General features: G+C 40.0%; 1 protein-coding gene across 1 annotated transcript in view; it reads left to right on the top strand.

Moving 5' to 3' along the window:
• The first annotated feature begins 560 nt into the window (after positions 1–560).
• nsmfa (NMDA receptor synaptonuclear signaling and neuronal migration factor a) overlaps positions 561–22,640 on the top strand; it is a 32,501-nt gene continuing 10,421 nt past the window's right edge. The window contains exons 1-4 of the mRNA XM_086095862.1: positions 561–887; positions 11,619–11,680; positions 12,389–13,294; positions 14,783–14,849. Of these exons, the coding sequence (XP_085951988.1) occupies positions 817–887; positions 11,619–11,680; positions 12,389–13,294; positions 14,783–14,849 (1,106 nt within the window). The 5' untranslated portion in view covers positions 561–816. The remainder of the gene's footprint in view (positions 888–11,618; positions 11,681–12,388; positions 13,295–14,782; positions 14,850–22,640) is intronic.

Genomic DNA, 22,640 nt, shown 5'->3' on the forward strand with positions numbered 1-22,640 from the left:
TATCCAAAATGTGAAGAAAGTGAAGCGGTGTGAATATTATCTGTTTGAACTGTAAAATCAGCTTTGGTCCATCTTTAGCTTTTATTTAGCCCGTAATTTAATTGCATCTTTACCGTTTAATGCGATGATCAATTAGTTGTCAAATCATTTTTGTTGTCGATTAATTTTTGATTAATAACCCTTACACTGAAGTGAGGCTATATTCTGCAAACTCTTCCTTGCCTTTGCAACTCATAAAGGTTTTTATGCTCGCCATGGCTTGACCCTGGCATGGATAAATGCAATTTTTATTATTGCCTGTGGGTGAAAATAGCGCGGGAATATGAACACATCAAATCAAGCCGCGCGCGTCCACTGCAACGATACACTACGGCTCGCGACGGATGCACGTTGCAGGGGTTCCTGCGGGGGAATGCCACCACTCGTGTCCATCACATGCCACTTGCACGCCCCCTCCCCTCTGTGTTTCTGCTGCTGCTGCTGCTGCTGATGGTGTGATGATCTCTCCACCCTCCCTCTCTCTCTCTCTCTCTCTCTCTCTCTCTGGCTCTCTCTGGCTCTGTCGGTGCACATCAATGAGCCACAGAGCAGAGAACGAGGAGGACTCCACGCGTGTACTTCCGCGCGGACTCCTGTGCACGTGCTGCCTTTCTTTTATTTATTTATTTATTTATTTCTGCTGGCTGGATTTCCTCTTTGCCGCATTCTGACATCCATCCACAAGAAAGAGAGCGAGTGTGTTTAAAAAAAAAATAAATAAATAAAAAATAGTGGTGGGAATGATTCGCTTTGTGTCTGCGTCGTTTCCATGTCAGCATGGGAACCGCCGCGTCCAAAAGGAGGAATTTGAGAAACGACGCGATATCGTCCGTGGCGGCAAAAGTTAGGTGAGTGACAGCCAGCTGAGCTCTCTTTTCCTTTTCATTTGTGTGTTTAAAGTGAAGTTTACGTTCTAATAATGTGCCATGGTGGAGCTTCCTTCCCCCCCCACCCCCCTTGTCCCGTCTGAAATGGCGCACCAAAATTCCTCGGGTAGGGAGTCCAATGCAGGACACGTTGTAGACTCGACTCTCTATTTGTGAATGAAGCGTCATTGTGTAATGAAAGTCATGCGGGGGGGCTGCACTGCACTGCACTGCACTGCAAAACAGCATGAAACAAAAAAAATGTCAATCTGTCCATCAATCAACTCATAAGGAAGTGATCATCCATCATTCTTACTTCAGTCTGGCACGGCAGACACTTTGGCAGGAGTCCATACAGTTCAGTCTGAGGAAACCATACAGGCTGATGTGAATTATTACAATTTTTTTTATATATGGAACGTCTTGTCTCCGTGACGCCGTATGATTCCAATTCCTATCAATGAATGACCTTGAACTCCGCATCACACATGTGGGCCGACATGCTGTTACGTCATCTACCTTGCTCGCCGTCTCTCACCCTTTCTCGCTGCCTTGTTTGCATGCAGAGCCGCGTTTGTATGTGTGCCACCTTGAGAAGGAGATGTGCTTCTCATACAGATTGGCGAGAGGCTACACAGGCTGTCCTGAGTGGGAAGCCTGCATTGTTAGGAAGGCGGCAGGGGAAGGAGGAGATTTCCATCCTTCAAATAGATTCGATTGTACCCCTGTTTGGTAAAATTTTTTTTTTTGACATTCTGCCTTCCAGGTACGCGTGTTCTCATTTCCAACATCTTAACCGACAACCCAGTCTGCTGTTTTGGTATGTGGTGTAGCTGCTACACAAATAATATCTCAATGGCAATCATGAGTCTCCTCCCTAAACCAGATTGCTGTCGTAGTACCAATGCTCACCTGTGAGAGGTAGCGTGGTGCCACGGGGCTTCTGGATTGCCAGAAATTGTAGAGAGTGAACCGGCAATAAATGATTGTCTCATTGAAATCACATTGCTGTTCATGGTTTATTTTACATTGCAACATGGTGCAAAGGAGTCACTATAACGCAATTTAATATTAATGAATGTGATAAAAAAATATATATATGTTTTTGGAGACTACTTGTAATTTATAATGAACAAAATGCCCTGGAGTCCACGAGTTCCTCAATGTTTCAAATGCCAATTGCTCTGAATTTGAAAAGAAAAACGCACTGTTTCTGTCACCAATGTCCAACATGAAACATGAACGTCATCTCGAGGTAGACAATTACCTCAACACAAATCTACGACTCAATGTGTCACAAGAGTATGAAAAACCTAAATAGCGATTAATCGTGAATTCATTGTAAATTGTAATTGACAGCCCGAGTAGTAGATTTGCTAATCGCCACAGAAGCTTAAAAGGCGGGGCCAGTTTATATATGAGTGTGTTCGTTGTCTGTTTTACTCTTCTCCTGGTGTTGAATAAACACCCAGAAACCCTGAAAAAGTAGAAGAAGCTATGCTAAGCGTTTTTTTTTTTTTTAACTATTTGTGCTCTGCACCACCAAGTTTCACTTCCTAATTGGCTCCATCAATCATTCACTTTTTTTTTTGGGGGTCAGAATCACAGAGTTCTTCGCCAGGAGGTTGCTCAAGCATGGCAATGTTCTCGACCAGGAACTGTCAGATTCTCGGGACAGTGCAGAAGTCATATGTGCATTTGTTTATGTGTGTAAGCACACACAGTTTTGTTTGCATTGTTTTCAACTTTGATATTCCAATTCCATAGACGGCTATAACAGTTCTTTGATTTGTTTTGACGGTTGGCAGCAGTTTGAGACACAGGTCACAGAGAAGTCAAATGGTGGTTCTTTGCTGGTCCTTACATTGTGAGCACTTGAACGGTTAGCTTTGATTTTCCATCACAGGGGATTAACTTGTGGAGTGTGACTTGGAATGATCAAAATATGCGAACTCTAGTATACTCCTATATAACTTAATGCGAAAATTCCACATCTCTTCATTAGGCTCAATTACAGCTGCACCATAGGCCAATGACATGATGTGGCTTTATTGGGACTGATGGTGTCTTTCCACTGGACAGAGAAAGAGTCAGTTGGAACCTATTTTCGCATTATTGATATGCAATCATTGCACAATTGAGTTGCATTTTCACCAAAGATTTGTGACTGTAGGTTCTGTTGTATGCTTTTTTAGGCCCGCAATTTTTTTAATTTTTATTTTTTAACTACCGACTGATTGGTACACCATTGGTTGCCTTTGCCTTACAACGGTCTAGTTAGCTTAATGCTAACAAACAACCGACAAGCTAACAAAACTCACAGGCTTATATATATTATTCTTTGTGAAAAATTATCAATATCCCTATACTGCGTTCTATCTTCGTATGTGTCTCTGTCCTGCTATACTGCCCCCTGGTGGTCAAGGCGCGCACACCAGAAGGAGCAGCACAATGTCCTTTAAATTGTGGTCAAGAGTCTTTACATTCTAATTATGCCATTTAACTATAATGTTATAGAGAGTTCAACAACAAAATAGAATAATGGCATCCATTCATTTTAATGAGCTACTCATATTTCAATATTCCATGGTTAGCCAAATTCGAGGACAACTTTTGTCCCTAGTCAAACACTCTGTCCCTAATTAAAAGAGGCTTATGTCTTAAAATCCTCTTTAAAAGCAGTCAGGCGTATGGCCCGGTTTAATTCTGGTGCGCTAATCGCGCTATGAGCCTTAGCTCCTGCTGATGGGAAACGCTGCTCAATCACATCCAATATTTATTAGATACTCACCGGCACATGACCCTGCAAATGTACAAGCGGGCATGCCAAAGTGCTTTTCGCTATATTTTAACACATACATTTGTAGTACGTTCGTTGGTTGGTGTGCCTTTAAGTGGCGTGGCCTAGCAAGGCACGTCGAGTGATTGGAGTGATGACGGTTTTGTGTCTCGTAGCATCTGCTTCTTGCTCCTTGTGTTTTTTTTTCTCTTGCATTTGTGTGTTTGACTGCTTGTTCCAGTGATTCGGCGAATTGTGTGACAACGTAGCTGATGTCTGCTGTTTACAATGTTGGGGCATTCGTAAGCCAATATCACTAATTATTTACTAGTTACACCACATATTTCTCCCCTGATTGAATAAGAGAAGTGGTTATTTGCCTTCAGCAGAGGGTACACAACAGTGATTTATTTATTTATTTTTTAACATGAGCAACCCCTCACACAAGTGTCCTGCACTGCCCCACTTCATATGGTGTTCCGCAGGGTTCAATTCTGGGGCCTCTGCTGTTTTCATTGTATCTGCTCTTGGTCTCACAACCACATTTTGAGTGTCTTGTTCTTGTCTTGACTTTGACTTTTGAAAGTCTTGGTCTTGGCTCGGTCTCGGACTGGCCAGACCTGGTATTTTTTTGTCGAGACCAGCACTAAACTGCTATTCTTCAACTTCATGAATATTCATGTGTTACCTGTCCTAAAACTGTGATTGGTGTCATCTGACCAGGAAACCTTTGCAATAATCAAAATCTACAATATCCAAGTTTTATTTAAAGACTGAGGCTGTAACTTAAACTTAATGGGAAACGGCACACGAAAAAAAGACCATGAAAACACTGTGCCACAGGAAAAGCTACTCTATGACAAAGAGAGTATGTCTTCATGTTTATGGATGGCTGGTTACGAAACAGGTCACTCTCTCGCCTCCAGCAGCACATGAGACACTGAGAGCCTTCAATGGAGGCTCTCCAATGCTGTCACATGGATCGTAAAAAAGCTTTGATGGCGCTCTCCCCAGCAGAGAGGAAAGAGGAGACCTGATGCAGTCACGCCCCAAAGCCGTCGGACAAGGGGTTAGCATTGCGAGGGCGTGACAGATGAAAGGATTTTACACAAGGATGCAAATGAAATATCCTTAGTGTATCCATGATGGTCGACAGGTGTGGTCTTTTGTCACGAGCCACTGTACTTGGTTGCATACTAATCCCCCTCCCCCCCACTCCCCCATCCCTCCTTGAGCTAATAACTCATTCAACGGCAGTCCAGTTAAAATGGATTTTTGACGTGCCGTCAATGGCAGTGAATGAAATAATTATACAAATTGACATAAAGGAGGATCGGTTTTTCGTGAATGTTACTGATCACACTTTGTGATTCCTGATTCTTAGTTAAGTGTGCTCACTTGAACAATTTCACCATCGCATTTTCCTCTCCATCTGTCTCCTCTTTGTAGACAGACTATAAATGTGTCACCGTTAAACATGCTGACTGACTGGCTGGATATTTATTGGGACAGTGCAGTTTTATTGAAAGTATCTCAACTCAGATTTCCTCATTCCCATCAGTCATTGTATTAACTCCCTTTGTAATTGTTGTCCACAAAGTACTGTCTGAATAGGAAAGTAGTAAAGTAATTGGTGTTAATAAAGTATGTTGAAGTTAAGCTTTGTATGTCAGGGAGTCCCAGGCTGTCTCTGCTAATTAAATACTCTTAAAAAAAAAAAGAAGGCAAAACTATTATGCTGTCATTGGTAAAAAAAAAAATATAGATATCTAAAATAGATAAATAAATTAAAAATAAATTATAATAATAATAATATTAATAATAATGATAATAATTGTTGTTATTGTTGTTATTATCATTATTATTTTATCCCCGTGGTGTTCCAATAAATGTCTTAAATAAATAAATAAATAAATAATAATATAATAACAATTATTATTATTATTATTATATATTTTTTTTATTATTACTATTATTATTTTTTATTTTAGACATATTTAACCAAACACAGCAAAATAGTTACAATAGTTATATTATTATAAATATGTCCATCCTTGATTTAGATGGACATTTAGATTAATATGGCAGAGGTAGCTGGGTTCAAAAGCATTCACGTGAAAAATGTGTATGGTAATTGTCGGAGTTGATTGTTGTGTATTCATCGAGAGTTGTTGATGTTTTCATTGTCTTGCAAATCCCATGCTTGACTTGCAATCACATAACATTGGGGTTGTGTGGGGTGGTAAAGGAACCCGCGCAGCAGGCCTCTCAACAGGTTCCTGCTGCAAAGCTGCGCGTACTGCGAGGAGACCTAATTCAATTAGTCTGTCCGAGAGGATGAGGAGATTCAATCAAAGCGCGCTGAGAGTGAGGCATCTGTTTGCTCGGCAGCCCATTGTTTACGGCGGCGAGACGCCTGGAGGGACATTTGGCCTGATGGTATTCAAACCAATGGGAACGCTGCCAGGAAGTGTTTTTAACCACAAGACTCCTGTCCTCTCAAGATATATGGCCACTGTGTTAAATGGCACTGGGAATAGCCAGGAGACAATCAGATGTGAGTCGATAATGTGATGACTTAGTGCCCATGGCGGCATAATTTATCATAAGTATCCTTCTGTGTCTACCTGCAATGTACGCGTGGAGCTGAAATGGCATATCACCATCCATCATGTTTATATATTTACTGAATGTATAACTTTTTAAAGGCAAAAAACATTACATTGCATGAAATACTGTTAAATTATATCCAAGGCAGCAAACATGAATTAAAAAGCCCTCACCAAAAACGTCTGCGAGATACTCAATAAAAATGGCCATCTAATAAAATACGACTCAAAGGCACCAACACAAGAAAAATTGCATTTGGGAAAATTCTGAGATGGTTTGATGAGATTTTTTATTTAATGGCATGAGATAGAGTGGATGCACTGCAGAACCCTTTGTCTACATTATTGTGACTTGTAGCCTACCCCAGCTGAAAGGAGGTTTGCGTGTCACAAAATCTGCCTTGCAACTAGGCAGGGAATGTGATGTTACCCGAATAATGAATATCTGCAAAATCGTGGCTTAACATTGTACAAACTATGAAGGCTTATTAGGGCTGATCAAATGAAAATAAACCAACATTGTGCAATAAAAAGCCAGAAAGTGATGACAATAATGCAAGGGACAATATGTGCTACAATATATATATTTTTGTTTTCCCCAAGAATAAACATAGATTAATTGTTGACTGTAATGTCTTAATTTGCCCAATCATTGATCTGCTCGACGATATAAGACATCATGTTATATTTCATGTTTATTAGCATTTTTTTTAACCTTTAGCCTTTTAACTTTTAGCCTTTTCATACTATATCACAAGGAAACAAAATGATGAGAATTAAAGGTGTTAAAGTAGTAATATGATAATAAAAAAAAAAGTTTAGTACAATGATGATGTATTCTGACAATAAAGATGTATTACAATATAAAGTAGTAATATGGGGGGGGGGGGATTAAAGTCGTAATGTAATGGCAAAAAGTCATGTCTTTAAATAATTTAAATTATTTTTTTAAGTCTTGAAGTTAAGAAAATGAAGTTGTAATATTACAAAATTAAAGTCGTAAAGAAAACCTGAACATTTCAAAAGTGCATTTGACAGTGTGGAAACATACGCCGCACCATTTCCCCCATCCCCTCAAAATCACTCCACTGCTTGTTGCTACTACTTCTCAGCGCTCTCAGAATGCATTTCCTTTCAAATTGACTGTCAAACATTTCTTCCACTTGTCATCATGGAGAAACCGAAAAATAATTTGTTCTAATGGATGGACTGAGTGGCGCCTTGCTCGCTCTGTTTCATTCTCCATTTCCTGTCACATAATGCATGATGATGGCGAGCGCTCGGCACCATTGTTTGCTGATTCCAATCAAGCGGCCTGCTGAATAATACAACGCGGAACTTCAGAGAGACACCTGCTGATTACAGCGGCTACCGCATTCATCATGCGGGTCCTTGAACGGGGTCTGCGTGCATGTTTCAACCGCTTCAATAGATGCTTCTACTGTTGTGGAGTCGTTGCCAAGTGCATCCCAAAACAGCAGAGGCCCTGCAATTGAACCCTGTGGAACACCGTATGTTCGCCCGACCACTATTTATTAATTTTTTTGCTCATCCATAGAAACATCCCTTCACGATGTGCGGGATTGCAGAGGCATTGCATGATGTCCTATTTTTAGTGAGGAGCTGTGTTGGAGCTGAGTGGTTGTAACACGTCAAGTCTGTGAGGAGGGTTAACATCCTAGCCTCGAGGGGAGTCGCTGTAGACGATAAACACCCGAGTCACTCGCGTCAATCCTCAAAGGCTGTTCAATTCCGATTTTATGCCTACGTCTTTTTATTTTTTTTGTCTGCGAATCAATTAGTTGAAGACTATGCCAATCCCTAGAATTGGGTCAGTTGGACCATGAAATGTAAATGCAGCCATTTGAAGAGTTTTCCTCGAGTGTTAACTTACTATTCCAGAGAGAGAGAGAGAGAAAATCCTGAACCTCTCTGATTCCCAGGAGCATTTGAATTCATTTGCTTTTGGCTCTCAAATGTGTATATGACTTGTTTTCGGAGTTCACTGTTAGTTCGTCTTTAAAGCCATTTCATTTAAGCAGCTTTGTTCAATCACTTTGACTCTTGAGGAATCCACAGAAGAGCGAGAGCGAGAGAAGAGGCAACCAGGAGATTAGAGGACACAAAGTGCATGAAATGAAAATTTTTAATGTTTGGGAGAGAAGGAAAAGATTAGAGCATCAGAGATTTTTTTTTTCTTTCTTGATGGTGTATTTCGGGTTGGTGGGTCAAATGGGGTGTTGGGTACAACCACTCAAAACACCTCCGTTTTTCTGAATATATGGTGGGATAATACTGTTGTAGCTGAAAACACTCCAGGTTATAATCTGACAGGGCATCAATCCAAATTTAATAAATTAATGATAATGCCTTTAACACCCATCCAGTAAAAAGAAGCATTTTGACTTGCAGCAGATTTATTAGTCAGCCAGCACTTGCTGGCGCTAGTTACTGCTCATTAGTCAGTCAGCATCGAGTGGTCTGCTAAGGACGAGTCGGGCTTTGGAAAAATCAACCTTATATCTCCAAAATGTTCAAACTCCAGACTGTACTCAAATGCAAATCAACAGAGATTTTTTCACTTTGAGGACTACATGACTGGTTATGAAACCAGCAGACGTTCATTCATGCACCTTCTTTTTACTTGCCATCAACATTTTCAACAGTTGACTCATAGTTCAATGTGGCACTTTGCCATCTCTGTAGTGCTATTATTACTGTGTTCGTTATTGTGGCTCTGTCGCTCTCTATCACTATTGCACACTCTCAAGTCTGTAAAGATTCTACCCTAAAGATACAACATTTATTGAGTAGATCTCACATTGCTGATATTATAATTATAACCTTTTAGACTCCTTCTCTCATCATATGAGTTAATTTCCTTTTTTTCTTTTTTCTTTTTTACTTGTCCTGCGTAAACAGTATCTGTGAATTATTTGCTCTCTAGACAGTAATTAATTTACCTGCTAATTAGCTGTTCACAGCGGTAACAGTTCCGCCACACTTCATAGGAAAGTGTACTGTATTGAAAAGTGAACCGTTGGCATTCCACTATAGCATAGCGGTTAGCATGGCTTCGCCGTATTCTCCTGTTAATTACTACTTGCCCTCCTTCCGTGATAACGATACTTGTCAGGAGTGTCGCTCATTTGCCATCATTGGATAAGTGTCTCTTCACCGTGTTTAGCCACACTAGCTAGCGCTAGCCAGCAGTACACAGTAACGTGAGTGACACTGCACCATAACTGGGCCATTGAGCTACCGTTAATGTTGGACACTTTCTCACTTTACTTCTCTAACTTACTATTCCGTGTATCACATGTTTATCATCTTATGCCCGTGGTGTTCCGTGCTGGGTGCTAAATAGACAGCAATGTCATTTGTGTCTTATAGTGCTGCATGTTCTTGTCTCTTCCCTGCCATTGACAAGTATACTTGTCAATTACATTTTTTTTCAACGGGGCTAGATGAGGGAGAATCTGATTATGCTCCACTGTAAATGTCAAACTTGGAAACAACTTTACTGAAGCCCAAGCACCAGTAGATGACATCGTTGCCCCATTTTATAAGAAATAAACACAGTTTGCGATTCCATGGGACTAATGGCTGCATTTTGTGCAACCCACATTTTTCTACTGTCGGTTTTCAGTGTTCGTTTGGTTTTTCCGCTGGGGTTAGCTTCCAAAAAATACCCGCAATAAATGAAATCCGCAAAGTAGTTAGCTTTATGTTTTACATTTATCATAAATGTTTTAAGGCCCTAAAACCCCTCACCACACAGTTTTTATACACTTTTCTCATCGAGGCATTTACATTTTCTGACATTTCTCTCGAGTTTAAACATTCTCAATGTTCAAACCTTGTGGTTATTGAAAATTTAGAAATGTTCTAAAATGGCTGGCAGTGAATGAGTTTTAATTTTTTTTTAGTCTGTCACTAACCGTCTAATCGTTCCCTTCCAAGTAATAGTAGGCATCTGTTTCCAGTGGTGCATCCAAAAACGGCAGATAAATGATGAATGTGGTACCTAGACCTGCTCCATGTATAGATGATTCTGTTTTTTGTTGGTTAATTATGTCACACCACAATTTACTGGGTCCTTGCGTTAAACATTACGTTTCATGGAAATTGGTTAACTAGTTTTGCCATCAAAGAATGTAATCCGAGGGAATTATCGCATGAGAATTGCTAGCGGGATTTATTAATATTAATAGAGTCATACCCACTTTCCTCATTTCCTCCTTTCATTCCACATCACAATAATGGACTGTTGTTCCTATAATTATTGTGGTTGAATATTTCCCATTGGTGAGATGTGTATTCATCTGTTCTTCTGCTCATTTATATCATGCTGCATAGCAATGTCATCACTCAAATGACAAAATGCGTCTCATTAGAGGTAAGCCCGAGGCTGAATTATTGGACCTTTTCGAAAATGACAGCACGTTGCGTACTTTCCCACCGAGCAGCAGGGTTCAGCTAAGTCACACGTTTAGTCTGTTTTCATATCTGACCTTACATGATCTACCTTTAGCTGTGTAAGGTTGAAGCTAAACACACTGCTGTGGTCACAAAACATCTTTCTCGTTTGGATTTGAACAACAAAAACCTTGTTTAAAATAATATGGCTAATGTTAAAGATGCAGTTCTTTGTCACATCTGTCTCATTTGTTACATTTAATTTTGTAGTTTAATGCTGTCTTGCTTCTAAATCAGACAAATTACTCTGAAGTCATCCCCCATACTGACCGTTTTTATGGTCCGGTATCTGGGGATTTCTCTTAATTGCATATTTGGCATCCCGGCTTCAACAAGCAAATTCTGTAAGAATTGTCCTTTCATTTTCAGAAATAGGATTTAGCTATATTTGGCTGAAGGAGCCATTTAGATACTCGGCTAGCGATGCTGAGAGATTTTTCATCCGCTAGTTACCGGCAAAAGGGTGTGTGAGTGTTTTGGAGAATGTAGTAGAAGCGGAAGAACCAAATATTTATGGTCTCCCTCTGCTGCAAACTGAGGTCATGCTTTGAAATGTTGTCTACCTGAAACCATCCACCCTGCGTCCTCCCCCGCTGTCCCTCTCTCTCTCTCTATTTACTCTCTCTCCCTTTCTCTCTCTCTTTGTGAGGCTGCCTGAAGTATGCAGATAAAACAGCTGCATCTTAATCTGTGGGTGGCGTGAGCCTACAAAGAAGACAATTAAGGTTATAATTTGGACTCAGCTTGCACTTCTCTCTTTCTCTACCCTTTTGCTTGCGGTGTTTTTCCACCCATCCTTCCAACACACCCATCAATTGATGGCGTTATGTGTGTGTTTGTCCACAGAGCAGCACGGGCATTTGGAGAGTACCTGTCCCTCACACACCCTGACAACCGAAACGGATCAGGTCAGCGTTTTTGCCGTCCTGACATTCCGTCGTTTGGTTCATTCATTCCCCTTCATTTTCGCCATGCGTAGACAAGCAGGGTTGTGATCTCCTGTCCTTGACTTGCGCAGAAGTGATTTTTCTTTACTTCTCAGCAGCGCCTCGACATACACTGCAAAAAAACAAAAACGCACAAAAAATCCTACTAAAGTTTATTCACTCAGAAATTCTAAGTCGATTTTACAAGAGGAGTTTTGAGTACATTTGACCAGTTTATTAGAAAAAAAAAAAAGCTACTTAAGGGTTGAGGAACTAACCCACAACCTTCAAGTTGAGAGACAGCCACTCTACCACCTGAGCCATGCCGCTCCTGCTGTGTGTTAGTAGATTGATGGTGTTAGGCGGAATCCTTGTACCTCTAGAGACCAATTTTTTTGTCTTATTATGGCCATACCATCAATGCAGTAAAGTGGCAAACAGCAAGAGTGGCATGGCTCAGGTGGTATAGTGGCTTTTTCCCAAGTTGAAGGTCATGAGTTCATGAGTTTTTTTTATTTGTATTTAACTGGTAAAATGTGCTCAAAACTCTCCTTGTAAAATTTACTTAGAATTTGAGTGACAAAACGTACGTTTTTTTTCAAGTGATATTCCCTTTTTTTTTTCTTCTTTTTTTTTTTACAGTGACTTGATACTTAGTGATTTTCCACCTTCCCTTTCTTGAACCTCTAGCTCATCTCCTGCGTGAAACCTTGGCGGGTGCTGACCCAGAGTCGCCATCTGAGACCACCGGCCCCAACAACAACCACCTTCATCTGTGCTCCGACAACAACAAGGACTCCAAAGATACTCCAGAGGACATAGTAGTGAAAACGTCTTTGGGTCGACACCATCAACCGCCTCCGTCCGTAACTGTTTCCAGTAAGCCGGTGCGGTTATCCCTCGAACGCAGCTTCTCAGTGGAGGAGGACAAGCAGAAGGGCGTGGAGTGCACTCTGCAGCCTGCCCGTGTCTATACCATCACCACCCAGCACGGTATGCTGATGAGTGGCGGCCGGGGTAGCAAGGAGAGCCTGGAACTGGATGTTTTAAAGGAGAGGTCAGGGAGTGGAGGAGTGGGTCCCAAAGGTAGCAGTGGAGGCGGACACTCTACCTTGATCCAACCCTCCACTTCCCCTTCGTCCTCCTCCTCGTCTCCAACCCAGTACCAACAAACGGGGAGCAGCCGTGGCGCCGGCAGCGGTGGCGGCACCCACCATCACCACGGCAACCACCACCACCACCACACAGGACCCTCAAGCAGCGGGGGAGCCTGCGGGCCAAGCGGAAGCAGTAACCAGCAAGCCATGAGCGTCTCGGGGTCTCACTCCCACCATGTGGCGCACCACCACTCCCACCACCATCACCTGGCTCAGCCCCCCCTGCAAACCTCCGTCAGCGCCCACAACATCCGCAGCTGGGGAGACGGCGGTAAAGGGGAGGCAGAATGCAGCGGGCTGGCGTGCGAGTCCTGCAGCGCCGTCCCCTCTCGGAGCCAAGGGTCCTTGGATCTAGAAAGTGCGTCCCGAGAGCCAGGCAAGCAGCACCGACGGCTAGAGAGGATGTGGAGTGTGGACCGGGTGACTGGGCTGGAGAGAGGTGAGAGGGCAGGGGACACACAGAAGAGGAGAGGCACTAAATTACAAATGGCTTTGGAACTGGGTCAGAAGATCCTGCAGTGGGTTTTGTGCTAAAGACCGGAGAAGAAGTAGCTTTTGGAATACAGTAAAGGGATAAAAGTCGAGCCCTGCCACTATATAGCTTAAACCCTAAATATACTGGGTCCTAACTATGATCAACAATAATACCAAAACACTGCAAAATAATTTTAAACTCATGCTGACAAACAATCACAGTTGTGGGGCATACATACGCCGTCCAAAAATATTATTGATTTATTTAATATATGCGTAATGGTTTAATAGAGGTGTAAATCCCTACCGCCCCTAAATAAAATAAAATAAATAAATGAATAATGGAGAGAGAAAAAAGTCAGCCTTGACTTCTCGGAAATTTACCTATTGACAATTCCGAAATGACGTCAAAATAGCGGTCGTATGCTGCTTTCGAGGAGGGTTTGAAATCGGAATGTCCAGGTTCCGCCCTCAAATGGACCAAATGTAAATAAATAAATTGTTTGTTGTTTTGGTTAACCATTCCAAATCACATTGTGTCACCTGAACATATGTCTGAACATTTGCCTCTGAACTGACACAATCCAAGTGGGATAACCCTTATTTCCCACTTTCCTCGAATGCAACATTTTCCCTTGGTAAAACGCAGCTCTCCTCTCATTGAAAAACATTGGATCATTGTAGTTTGATTTGTGAGGATTATTTTTTATTTGAAAATTTGATAAAATGTTTGTGGAAAAGGTGAGGAAACGCTGTACTGCTAGTCGTGAAGCTAATATTGCTAATAAAGACACCGTAATATGAAACACTGATAATCCTGGCTAACATCTTGATAACATTCAGCTAACATGGGCTAAAGTTAGTGCTTGTGTCACCTCTCCTAACATAAAGACTAAAATAGACAAAACTAAACCAGAATTATACAACTAGCTAACAACATGACGAGTGTTAGCAATCAAAATGTTGACAGAGGCCACAACATTTAGCTAACACAAGCTAGATAGAGTAAACATCAAAAAGTTAAATACAGTTTGAGATGCTGCTATTAGGCTAAGGTCAACACACATACAATAATGTGGAAACGTAGTACCTCAAGTAACCAGATGAAAATAACACTACCTAAGATTTTTTGTTGTTGTTTTTAATTGTAAAGCTAAACCTTTTCAAGATCTATTTCCTCGCTGGTCTGTTGAGCACTATGGGTTTGATGTTGGCTGTAACACAGTGGCCTGTATTTTTCTGACTTTTTGTCTCCTATCTCTTTTTTTCCTGCTATCTCTTCCCGTGTGTCTCCTCTCTCTCCATTTGTGGAGTGTTGAACTGTGAAGTGCTGGTGCCGCTTTTGTGCTTTCATATTTCAAGCATACTGCTTTTTCGTATCTTTTTTTTTGTTGCCAGTATTTAGTTCAATTTATTGTATTTTATTCTTTGCCATTCTTGTCTCTTATTGCAGATGATGCTAACTGGTTCCCCAAGGAAAACATGTTCTCATTTCAAACCGCTACAACCACCATGCAGGCGTGAGTGTTTGAAGCACATATGTAAACATGCTTACATTACAGCACATTGCTCTAACCTTATGTAAATGTTATGCTACAGAGTACAGCCTTACATTAGCACCATGTCATTTTTATATTCTTTTAGACGGATGTCCTGTAATGCTTGCCAGTGACTTTTAATTTCCTTTAAGCTTGGTCAAGGAATGCAATGCATCACATTAATTATGTCATTTAAATTTATAGTGCGTTGTATAATATGTTTTATAATAATATTAAATATTATGGGAGGGTTTTATTGGTAGGGTTTGATTCGGGAGCACTTTCTGTGATGGATTCATGAGTAGTTTGACACTCAAGGTACATTTGTAGACGTTCATATTCTTTTTTTATTTTTTACAAGTATTCTGTTTTATATTTGTATTATTAGTTAGATGCTTGTTAACTCCTGTTAAGAGCAAATGTTTAAATCATAGAGTCGCTAAATGGGTTTGAGGGGTCAAATAATAATTATTTCCTTCTCTCTCTGTCTGTGTTTTTATAGACTTGATGCACCCTGATGACTATGTTTTTTCTTCCCTTCTCTTCTTGCATGCTAATTAAAATCGGGACAAACAACTCAGGATATCGTGAGTATTTATACCCGCCTTTTATAATTTTGTGTTTTATTTTTATTTTTATTATAATTGCTGTTTTTTTTTTAACCTTTATCTGCAATTTAACCTTCATCCTTGGCCTGCCTCATTGACTTATAGCAGGGGTGTCAAACTCATATTAGCTCAGGGGCCGCATAGAGGAAAATATATTACCAAGTGGGCCGGATCGGGAAAATAATGGTATATAACTTAAAAACAATTTCTGCCAATTATACACAGATTTTCACCCTTTGTGGGTCAGCCCTAAATTACAGAGGTCAACTGTAATCATTGTTCCAAAAAAATAACACAAATGCAAATGCAACGCGTAAACACTTTGCTTGTATGAGTTCCAGATGTGTTAAATCAACCTGTTTTGCATACATATGTTCCCCAGAATGCATTGTGTGGCACAGTTAATGAAGTTATAAGGACGCTAATCCTTGCCATATGTATTTGTGTTACCAGTAATTGAATATGTGTCGTATTCAACACGTTTATGTCGGTCTATCATTTAAAAAAAAAAAAAGTTTTTAAACAAACTGTAATCTTTAGTTTGTGTGTAAAATAATGACATCCAGGACGATTCCATTGCTCATCTAAGGACTTCTTGTGAAATTACGAATGTATATGTTTTGATTGTGGCCGGCTGATTAATTGGTCCGACATTACAATTATTTATTTATTTTTTACTTTACAAAATCGTCTCGTATGTTTGACATCCCTGACTTATAGCTAACAAACAAACCGTAGATGGAGATATGTTTAAGAGTGCACAGTATGCACACTATATAGCTCGCTACATATAAGCATATTCCATCCATCCATTCGCTGAACTGCTTTTCTTCACGAAGAACAATCACAAGTTTTCTCTCAAGTAAACGTAACAAGCTGATTATTACAAATTAAAGATAAGCAACAGTCCTAATTGAACATGACGCTTAACAGAACCAAGCCTAACCCTTTCATTTTGCTCAATTGAAGCCAACTAACACAACCGCTGCTCTCCTTACATGTCAAAAGCAAATCTCCTCTAAACACACCACCAGGATTTCTATCAGCCACTAAAAATTGTATTACAGGTTTTTTTGTAAGACATGAAATGTTGTGATGGGAAATATTGAAAATATAAACAATCCATCCCAAGATCAAAGTATGACCACGTTAAAACCTTAATAAAGAGTAGAGGCAACTTTTCTCAATTCTCACAACGTTAAAATTATGTTGGCCATCAATCTCTTTACCTCATAACCATGCGGAACTTCTGCTGTGTGTTTTTCTCCTCTTGTTAAATTTTTGTTACATTTCTACTTCAAAAAAGTATCATTCATTTGCGGAAAACTGAACAAGCCATAGCGATAATAAGCAATTATTATAAAGACATATTTTAGGTACAGTAATTGGCAGGGTTACTTTCCTCGCACAGTGTCTGCGCAGAACAAATGCTAATCATCTTCACAAAAATGTGTTGATCACTGTTGAACCACACATTGCAAGTGATGCATTTCACAACACGGTTTGACACATAATGATGTGTCAGCCTTGAGGAATCTTGTTGAGATTGCTCGTGCGTCGCTGTCCGTCCATCTGCTCCAAACTTTTCTGGCCTCCCATATTGTTGCGTCTTAGGAATCTCTGTAAACATTATGCGGGAAGTACAATACAATAAGGAGTCAACCAATCAGATTTTCTGGTTCCAGGGTCTTTCTAGAGTAGTACTCCCGCTAGCAGGTGAATTTCGGGGAGAGAAAGAGCAGATTTGAAAATTGAATTCTACTCCCATTTATGATATCAATTTGAACTTGATTAATTGCCTTGATAAATAATTACAGTGGAAAACTAATTTGAAAACAAAAATCAGAGTTCCATTTTTATGCTGATTAAAACTAAAATTGGCATGCTGCGTCCAAAAGTGCGGTCAGTTTTTTTCTCTCCACAGCTTACCGTCCAGATAAGCAAAATTTCGCTGATTAACTGTAGAAAGACTGTAGTAAAAAGATTGGACTCATCTCCAGCTACGTGGCAGCTTGTTGCACAGCCACAACTGATACAGTCCGATGAGATGCTTGTAACTATTCCATCTTAGTATTTTATTTATTTACATTTACATACATTTATTTATTTCATTGTGTTTAAAAAAAACGGGATTCCTATGGCTCGAATGCTTGACACGATAAAGAAAACTGAGATCAGTTTTGGATTCCACACCCAAAAATGAGTTAAAAACAGCCGTTGGACGTAATCTCAACCAAAATTGTGTTCCCCGGTGTCATCGGACCAATGAAGTGAGTTGGATCATTTTCCGTGGCACTTGTTGGAATTGCCTGCTGTATTCCAAGCATACTGACAAAAATGAAGCAGTAAGCTAGTGATGACAGTTGACGCTACATTGTAAGCTGTAGCAGCTGCCTGCAGTCACTAGCATCCCCCCCACCCACCGCTAAACTCAACCCTGCAGCTAAAGACACTGGCATCAGCCCCCATCCGCACTACCGCCCCCCCCCCCCCCCCTTCTCTACGCCGGCTTCTCCCTCTTTTATCCCATAAATACTGTGCCACATCCTGGCAGGGCTTTCCGGGGATTTGGCCCGAGAAAAAGGAGAGAGAGGGAGCAGGATCCAGCAGAAGTCAACCAGAGGTACGAAGTGTCCCGTCAGGCTTTGCTTTCGTACTGTTTGCGCTCGTCTGCTGGCTCTGATACTCAAGGCTGAGACTAATCTGACGAAGGCGAAGAGAGGAAGAGGGGGGGGGGGGGGGGGACGCTCTAAGCAGGTTGTCACACTGTTGGCGTTTTTTTTTTTTTTTTTGGGGTAGGAAAGTACAAGGTTGGTTTTAAGTTTGAGATTCTCGCATTAGTTAGGGCGACGAGGACAAAGTGAGACATTGAATAACTCCAAAAACACTTTGGTGAGAGGTGACAGCGCTAACGTCCTTAAGACTCGGGCTCAGATGGTTGTGTCAAACACACACGGGCAGATGGGACACTTGACACCAAGCGAGCGCTTCTCAATTCCTCCGCCGTGTCACTATCATCCATCTGCAGGCAGTGTGGTCGTGCCTTGCGTGTTCTTTAATCAAAGTGAGTGGTCGCAACGAACTTTTGGGAACGCTGGAAACTCCCCTGATACCTGACACCAGCTCTTTAAGTATTTATTACCTTGGCTGAAGTGTTTTTTTGTTGTTGTTGTTAGTCTGCACAGTTGTTGAATTTAACCAACCAATATATTTCAATTCTTGTAGATGTGTCATGTTTTAATTGGCCATGCTAAAGAAATGAACTTTCTTGTGTGTGTGTGTGTGTGTGTGTGGTGTTTTTTTCATTGCCACTTGTATGCTTGTTAGTTAATTAGTGCCTTCCTTGACAGCTGTAACTTGGGCCAAGGACGAATCCATTCAATTTGGGGCACATCCAAATAAGTTGGCACTTCATTACTTTCCTCAACGTTTCTGGCTTAGGACACTTTTTTTTGGGCGGACATCTTAATTGAATTTCATACATATTCATTTGAACATTTATTTGCAGTGATAAAATGTATTGAGAAAGGACTTTTATGAAAAGTCAGCCATATATAGATATAATGATATATAGAGAGAGAGACTGAAGGATCGTAAATGTTAAGATCTATGACGCGTTGGCAGGCGTCCCTGCTTTTTTAGTGCTCCTTTTTATTCTCTATATCATTGTTCTATGGGCAGTGGTTCCTGTTTTTTTTATTGATTTATTATCAGATTCTTTTTTTCATATTCTTACATCGGACGATATTTTGCATTTTATTTAATATCGGCCTTAATGTCTTAATTTGCCCAATCGATCAATGACATCATGATCATTATTTTTGTAAAGATTTTTTTCCTTTGCATTTCAATTGGTGTCAATTATATGTCGTTTTTTTGCGATCGATTGTAGAGTAAATGTACTATATTTTTTAATTAGATATATTGCTCCATCTTCTGATTGAATCAGGTCATCAGTTTTTTTCAACTCGTTCGCTAATTGTGATCGATCGAAAAATCCTGATCGTGTAAAGCCAATACTGTATGTTCATATTTTATTATAGTATATGTCTAATATTTGCACACGTCGACCTAATTGTGAATGAAAGAAAAAACCCTGCAGTGGTCGCAGAAATAACTTGAATCTAATAAATAATGTTATGAAAATGATCCAAAGAAAATCAGACATTTGCTTTTGAATTGTGGTTCAACTGAATGTGTACGGGAAAATATATTTCTTCACAGGTAACAGTTGTAGTAAAAAGGCATTTAGAATAATGAAAAGAGAGCTTGCCAAAAAGAAGAGCATCTTTCTGTGCAAGGAAACTAGGATACGTCCACCTACAGGAGACACCTGCTGTGTGTGTCTATTTTTTTTTTACTCTGTATATTACTGCTGACGAATTTAATGAGGCCACTTTTAGCCAAAGTTCTAAACAACAAAGACAGTTTAATAGCAGTCTGCAGGTGATTTATCATGCTGTCATCGCAGCATGCTTTTATATCACCTTGCCGCTTTCGTCGTTTCATCTAAAAGGGTGAGCGATGTTTTTTTTTTTTAAGCATATTGTCTTGAACATCAGCCTCGATCTTTGTCTCATTTCTGCCGGTGTTGTCAGTCGCAGTTTGTCTTGCTATGTTTACCAAAATAAAGCTTGTCCTTTCAATCCCCCGATAACAAGCAAAACAGTGCATTATCTCAACAAGTTTTGCAGTTTTGTCTTCACAAAGCGCGATGAAATGGACTGATAGCGGAAGTTATTATTACTATTGCCGTGGATAGAAAGACACAAAGTCTTGTTGATGGGCTCCTTCTAGCTAAATAATAATAATAATAAACATGATAAAACGTGAAGGATGATCAATCACAATAAGAGATAATGAAAGTAGTGACTTTTTGCAAACAAAAATGTGATGCTCGAACAAACGGCGTGCTCTTACCCTTTCATTAAATGGATGCCAGACGTCTGCGTTATACTGCCCCCAGGTGGTTAAGGTACGCACACGCGTTGCTAGGCCAAATTCATTGGGCTGGATCATAACTGCCCCATAGCCCAATGAGAAAAATTGGCTTTCTGAATTAGCAAGAGCAGAACTTTTTTCACCTTCGAACAACTGCTCTGTGCTTAAAAACATCTCTGAAGTCACTGCTGAGTAAGTGACATTCTCTGTATTTTTATTACAGACATTTTTATGGAAGTAGACCAAGGGCAAAACAAAACTAATGACTTCTTCTTTTTTTTTTATAGACTTACTTTTTTTATTCATTCATATGCCACTTTCGAAAATATGCGCGGACACACACACACACACACAGACAGAGTTGCGGATGTGACATAGAAAAAATGGCGACTGAAAGAACATAACAACAGATCTTGTTATTTTGTGGATGAATAAAGACGCTGAATAGATTTCCAGCGGAACATAGGCCATTATACGTCATGAGAAAAATGTCAACGGCCGAATTACAACAGACACGGCAACACCGTTTGCCGTTTCATTTTTTGCAATGACATTTATTCAGTGTTTAGATGCCGCAGAGCATTGCAACAGCTCATTAGCCGACACCGTTGTTCATTGCTCTCTTGTACCTGAATAACGACCCCCCAGGAGAAAGGATTTAAATTATTTGTGTAGCCCGAATTGGACCCAGTGAAGCATCGCTATTGAAGAACCCAGCAAAGATTGTTTACCTCATAATCACATGTAGCTAAAGGAGCAGAGCTACACGGTGGCCTTAGTAACACAGCGCACATGGCCGAGAAGTCCATGTTTATCATACCATCCACAGGTCACACATATCCAGAACCAGGAAGAAATCTTCAGATAAAGTAACATATTACTGAGCTTAACCTTTTTTTTAGAAAGTCTCTTTTTCTTTGCCGTTTCTTTGCTATTGTGCCATCTCTACTATCTCATGTGCTAATTCGCTAGCTAGCAGCCAATCACAGTGACCTATTGTCACAAATGGCCGCCTCCATTTTGCCTTCTGACTATCGACACCACATTCATTCATTCATTCATTCATTCATGCGTGTGCATGTATCATGGCCACCTCACTGAAAAATTTCTAGCTTCGCCCCTGTCTAGATATAGGTAAAAAATTATTAATAAATGCATTAATGTGGCGTCGCTGTGATATAACCCAACACTCCAGGCCTCAATTTGCCAATATGGCTGAAAAACGCATACATTTTTGTCGCACGAGTTCCATCATCCTGCGACCTCTAGCGAGGGTAAAGGGTTCGGAGAATGGACGGATGGATAGTTGCATCCTAATACGGCACGGTGACTTAGCAGTTTGCATGTCTGCCTCACTTTTCTGACTGAGTCTGGATGTTCTCTCTGTGCTTTGTGTGTGTGTGTTTTTTTGTGAGTACTCCCAACTTCCTTTGCCGATCCAACACCATGCATTCTAGGTTCATTGAAGACTCTTAAATTGTTCACAGGTTAGGTGCTAGCGAGTATAAATGCTTGTTTTGTCCTTGGGTGAATCTCGGTTATCTTAATTGCAGCGTTGCTCACTCCTACTGTATGCTTCAAAAGGGACCTGAAAGTGTTAAATTGTCTTACATTTTCATCAGTGAGGTTCTAAGGTAGCTAAACTAAAAAGAAAAAAAAAAAAAGATTTCATTCTTTATCCTCTGCAAAGATTTTTTTTTATTACTACAGCTCTAGTGACCATTTTTATGAACAGTACTGTATATCCATATGTGCATACGACAGCAGTTTAATTAATTAAAGTAATAAAAACAATTATAAAGTCAATTCTTTACATTCTATTTAATGATGTCATTAGTGTACATTTTTAGTAAGTAAGATTTAATAATAAGAGTGCGATTTTACTTTTTGAAAAACAATCATGTGTCGTTTTCTTGGGAGGCTCGAACAGATTACGTGAGACACAAACGTATATTTTGGGCCATGAGCCACCAATAAAGTGACAGAGGTTATTTGTAGATGAGGTAATAAAAAAAAAAAAAGAAGCTACAATGTGTATGCAAATATGTAAAATAGTTAATTTTAATAATTAAAAGATAATTTTTTTGAATGTGTTGTTTATTACAGTATACATGTGAATATAATTAATTAACCAATTATGTAATCAAATATATTAAATAATTTAATGTATTTATGTTGTTTAACGTCCAAATATTTTTCTTTACAAATAATCAATACTAAATTT

Source organism: Leptonotus elevatus, chromosome 15, assembly GCF_054856555.1.
Source record: "Leptonotus elevatus isolate MCC_2025b chromosome 15, RoL_Lele_1.0, whole genome shotgun sequence".
Classification (NCBI taxonomy): Eukaryota; Metazoa; Chordata; class Actinopteri; order Syngnathiformes; family Syngnathidae; genus Leptonotus; species Leptonotus elevatus.